The 5,273-nt window shown below is 34.2% G+C and overlaps 1 protein-coding gene across 1 annotated transcript in view; it reads right to left on the bottom strand.

Moving 5' to 3' along the window:
- Positions 1-617: 617 nt before the first annotated feature.
- The window catches only part of tspan33a (tetraspanin 33a), a 6,322-nt gene continuing 1,666 nt past the window's right edge, over positions 618-5,273 (bottom strand). The window contains exons 2-8 of the mRNA XM_016274855.1: positions 4,339-4,393; positions 3,646-3,773; positions 3,267-3,341; positions 2,723-2,818; positions 2,514-2,642; positions 1,660-1,821; positions 618-1,489 (exon numbers count right to left, since the gene is read on the bottom strand). Of these exons, the coding sequence (XP_016130341.1) occupies positions 1,388-1,489; positions 1,660-1,821; positions 2,514-2,642; positions 2,723-2,818; positions 3,267-3,341; positions 3,646-3,773; positions 4,339-4,393 (747 nt within the window). The 3' untranslated portion in view covers positions 618-1,387. The remainder of the gene's footprint in view (positions 1,490-1,659; positions 1,822-2,513; positions 2,643-2,722; positions 2,819-3,266; positions 3,342-3,645; positions 3,774-4,338; positions 4,394-5,273) is intronic.

Here is a 5,273-nt window from a genome sequence, read left to right as displayed (position 1 = left end):
TCATACTGGCGTTTAAACAACATTAACAAACTGAGGGTGTCTGCCACACTGTCTGTTTGGATTTCCAAATGAGTTTTGAAAAAAGGCCTCATGAGTTACCGGCTCTCGACTGTTCTCAGTACACTTCACTCTTGGTTTCACTGCACCTGGTATGCATTTCCTCCCATGTCTATGAATGTGTCTTTGTAACGTTTGTTAGACTTAAACTTACCACCAATAAAAAAAAAACCCTGAGCATCCATGTGCAACACAGTAATACTCAGTTGTCATATTACAGCCTTGGAATATGTCCTGCTGGTGGATTATTTGAATGTAGAGACTAATGAAATTGAGAAAAATTATGTTTGTATGTGTATTTATGTCTCCGTAACCCCATAATAATAATAATACCTACAAAGTTTCCTTCTGTTCAAATATGTATGAAATGTGTTTTTAGTAATAATAATGTTATTAAAACAGAAAAACACTGTTTCCTTTAGTTAAAATATTAAAATGTATTAATTATAAAAGTATTGTTTTTTTGTTAAAATATGAGTATTCATTAATAATAATAATGAGATGAATATTTATATTTTTAAAAAATATTTTATTTACATTTTGTAATAAAAAGGGATAAATAAAACACCACATAAACAGTAACATCCATTATTGTGTGTATCCATAATGAACATGATATTGTACGAACGGAAGGAGAACACTCACCGCTGTCTGCATATCAACAGCAAAGTAAACACTTGAATCTCTGGCCAACTCAAGCATGTTGTGTTTGTTCAGATTATAAGCAGGTTTTTTATGGCCATATTTAGTCATTCCAGAAAGATCACAGCCAAATGGCATGGAGTGAGTTGATTAGTGAGCTATGTTATAATATAACCAATGCTCTTTAAATGTTTTGTGCATTTTAAAAATGTATCCTTTGAAATAATATGAAATATGGGAATTAAGAAGGCCACATGACAGTTTAGACTTGTTAAAGTGATTTTTTTTAAGCAAAATATAATGGTGAATAAAATACTTAGATCTCAGATGTTCATAATATCTACCAACACAAGTTTGTTTTTAAAAATGTCCATACTGGAAATCAATAAATATCACTAGTTTACACCATCTTTGCTAGGATCACACACCTTAAAAACATTTTGTGTTCATAAAATATTACAAAATAGTTGTATTGACCTCTTGATCTTTAGTTTGTCTTACACTATTCCTATAAATATTCTGGTTTATAAAATATCATGCAATTGACCTTACATATGAAAACGTGTCTTGGTTGCCTGTTCTTAAGCCCAGTTCTCCTTATTCAGAATCCAGTCCATGTCAGTCACTTCAGGCAGCTATGAGTTCCCAAGCTTTCTATAAAAACACATTTAGTTTTTTCTCGACTGTTTCAGCTCCAGGGGTCTGAGCGATGTTGTTGGTTGTAATTCTGTAGTTTAATCTGATTCTGGATTTGATTAATAAGGATCTGAGAGAGGAGGATCCCAACCAACTGAAAAAGAGAAGAGATCAAGCTGTCAGTACAAACAAAATCCAAACATAGATGCTTAAAGTAAGTCAGTTTGCGATCGGACGACATCTAAGGTCACCTACAATGATATTTAGATTGTTTTAACATATCATTTTAAGCAGACTGATTGCTTATTCCATGTTAAGCGGTACCTGTGGGATGGCCAGGTTCAGTGCGATAGCCCCCAACAGAAACAGGTTACTGTGGATCCAGTTCACCACTTTATCAATGCAGCCATTGGTGTTAATGAAGGCACTAGCTGCAAGATATTCCAGCTGCTGCACCCCATGACCACACATGGTATTTATAACAGCCTGACAAAACAGAAAAAAAGGCAAAGTGGTATTAGGGGAAGGGACATTTAATATATTAGTAAATACCAGCATTATTAATGGCATTTAATATATTAATAACATGATAATGAAATATTATAATATTGAACATATTTATTTAATGATTTCATTATATTTTAATACATTTCAAATATAATTTTGGACATATTTAAATATATGCGACCCTGGACCACAAAACCAGTCTTAAGTCGCACAGGTATATTTGTAGCAATAGCCAACAATACATTGTATGAGTCAAAATTATCGATTTTTCTTTTATGCCAAAAATCATTAGGACATTAATTAAAGATCGTGTTCCATGAAGATATTTTGTAAATTTGCTACCGTAAATCTATAAAAACTTAATTTTTTATTAGAAACATGCATTTCTATGGACTTCATTTGACAACTTTAAAGGCGATTTTCTCAATATTTAGATTTTTTTGCACCCTCAGATTCCAGATTTTCAAATAGTTGTATCTCGGCCAAATATTGTCCTATCCTAACAAAACATACATCAATGGAAAGCTTATTTTCAGCTTTCATGTGATTGTATAAATCTAATTTCATAAAATTGACCCTTATGACTGGTTTTGTGGTCCAGGGTCGTCGCATATTACATAATTAATCATTAAAACAAAACTGCAAACATCCTTTTTGGAGCCTTTTCTCACCTCCTCTTTGGAGAGCAGACAGCAGGAGAAGGGCACAGAACAACGCTCTCTGCTCGGGTTCTCTTTTGAACAATTGAAGTACATGTTCTGAGACCAATCCATGTAGGAGATTCCCCCACAGCAGTTAAACCGTTCATACCATAAAACGAAAACATCATCAACTTTTACCAACTATTATGATGTATTATTCATGTATACACAACCCTGACCTGTTTTTGTCCATAGTCGATGAGGTTCTGAAGATCTATATCATCCCTGTAATGCTCGATGGCGTTGTCAACCATTTCTGTTACTTTTCCACGTGCCTGTAGAGGATAAATTGAATTGAAAACATTAGTATATACAGTATATTAGAATTGTCATCTAATGTTAGTGCTTGTTAATCTTTGGTCATTTGTTGTTGTTAGACACATTACACTGGTAAGTGACAGACAGTAGAGGGTGCAACGTGTCAACTAAAAATCCAGAATGTTTGTGACTGTGGGTTTTGTTACAGCATGCCCAGACTGTTTAAGTAGTGTACTTATGCCTGTCTATACAAAGCCTACACAAAGACAGGAGGATTTAACAGTGCACTAAAATACGATACTGTAATCTGTAAGAATTAAAGGTAAATCAAACAAATTAAAGACGCAGTTTAGAATTAAACGAGCATCGGTTACTTGAGTAAATACAACCCAAGTTCACATTAACATATATCCAGGCTTGTGGCATTGGCATAAGCATACTAATGTCATTCATGATGACTTTTACCTTGTCTGAGAAGACAAAACCCAGAACACCAGCCACTAGCTGCAGCAGAAAGATGATAGTTAGGATGATGCAGAACTGCAAGGGAATTAGAGTTTGATATTAGGGTTTGTTTTATGTTTTAAAATTTCTATGTAAAATGTATCCTGTAGTTGTATCTCCACTAAGAGCCAACTGTGTCCCTGACTAAAAATGTACCAATACTGTTACAGTATAGTATATAGCAGGCACATTTGAGATACTTTAGCGATTTAAAAACACAAATTACACAAAACTGTGCTGTAATATTATCAAAACCATCTAAAATGTCTGAAAAGCAGACAAAGAAATGGTCCTGTCCTGATGTAACAATTCTGATCAGGCAGCTGGTTTTAGTACTGACCGTCTGCAGTAAGCATATGTTTTCCCTCAGAGAACCCACACAGCCGCAGAATGTGATGAAGAACATGAGAATGCCCACTATCATCAGTAACAGAGCAGGATCCACTGTCAGACAGGCCAGCGCTGCCTCTGTAGAGTAAAACAGACATATCAGATAGATGGACAGCTTTCGTGGCACTATGGCATTATCTATAACACTGTATATACGCAATTTGATCTATAAAAGATTCACTGTATCTCGGTAACCCCTATATTAATGGACATTGTGGATTAAATTATTAATGCCTGACTTTCTTCAAAAGCCCTGGTTACTGAAAACTAGTACTTTTGCATAATGCTCCTTTACAACCACCAGGTGTCAGTATAAGTTACAGTTGACTGCCATTCTGAATCAGACTTCCTGAAACTTTGTCAAGTGAATATCTTTGATGATATAGCTAAAACTTGAAGCAAGCTACAAAATCTTTGCTTTTATATTCATTAGATAAAGTTACTCTATAATATAACATTTATAAGCTCCTTTTCCATAGCTTACTTGCTGCTTTTACACTTTGTTGTGGAAAAACTGCATATGTTAGCAACATCACCATATAAAGTAGCTTAAACGTCTAGGACGAAAGCTACATAAATACAGATATCTTAGGTTCTAAACTCTGTTCTGCTGTCCAGTGGTCTTTCGTGTAAACACACTTACCATGTTTAACTATCCTGGAATAAACTCCAATAGTTATCAGGATCAGTGCAATTACCTATAACACAGATAAACCGTGAGTGTATGTTTAAACAGATGTTGTACAGAAACACAGGATGATTCTAATGTTGTTTCTCTTCAGGGTGTGGCAGGAACAAATCCTTATTCATTCGTTTTGCTAAATAAAAAAAGGACTTAAGTGTGTAAATGGCTTGACTAAGTAAAGTAAAGACTCATATTGTCATGTTTAAGGTCACTGTTTCGTGAGGGGCCTGTTGCACATCAAACTGTATTGTGAAAAAATAAAAGAGCGGAGGATTTATGAAGTTTGTACGTACTTATATCAGCATTTGTGAAAGTTCATGAGAAGAAAAGAGTACAGGAAACCATGATAACCACAAATGAATCATGGTTTTGCTACACCAGTAGTTTAACCATGGTATTTGTAGTAAAACTGTGGTTATACAAATGTAATCAATATGCTAAAAAAACATGGTTACTACATTTTTACCACAATAAAACCATGGTTAATTTTCGTAAGGGAAGGTTCGTTCACTTTCGGTTTCTCACACAACAAAAGGTCCCAGTTTGTCTGACACAATGTAGCCCCCTTTTACTGACACAGCTATTAGGTTACTACGAAACTCCATATCGTTTTTCTCTGAGAAATCAGTGTCTGTATTCTTAGACTGAGATCCCTTTAAAGCTAGAAAAGATCCTAGTTGTTACTTGAAGGAGCTAGTTATTCATTTATTAAAACATTTATTTATTAAATAATATTTACATAATAATTTGATCTGACTTTCATTCAATCCAATCCTGTTAAGCAAAAGATAGGTTTTTTTATTTTATCATAATAATGTTATTGAAAACCATGCATCCTCATGCATCTTCATTTTTATTTTAGTCATCCCCAGCAGCAATCATTTAATCAAAAT

Source organism: Sinocyclocheilus grahami, unplaced genomic scaffold (genome assembly GCF_001515645.1).
Source record: "Sinocyclocheilus grahami isolate Dianchi unplaced genomic scaffold, SAMN03320097.WGS_v1.1 scaffold90.1, whole genome shotgun sequence".
Lineage (NCBI taxonomy): Eukaryota > Metazoa > Chordata > Actinopteri > Cypriniformes > Cyprinidae > Sinocyclocheilus > Sinocyclocheilus grahami.
The sequence above is the reverse complement of the archived record's forward strand: the minus strand, read 5'-3'. Positions and strand labels throughout refer to the sequence as shown.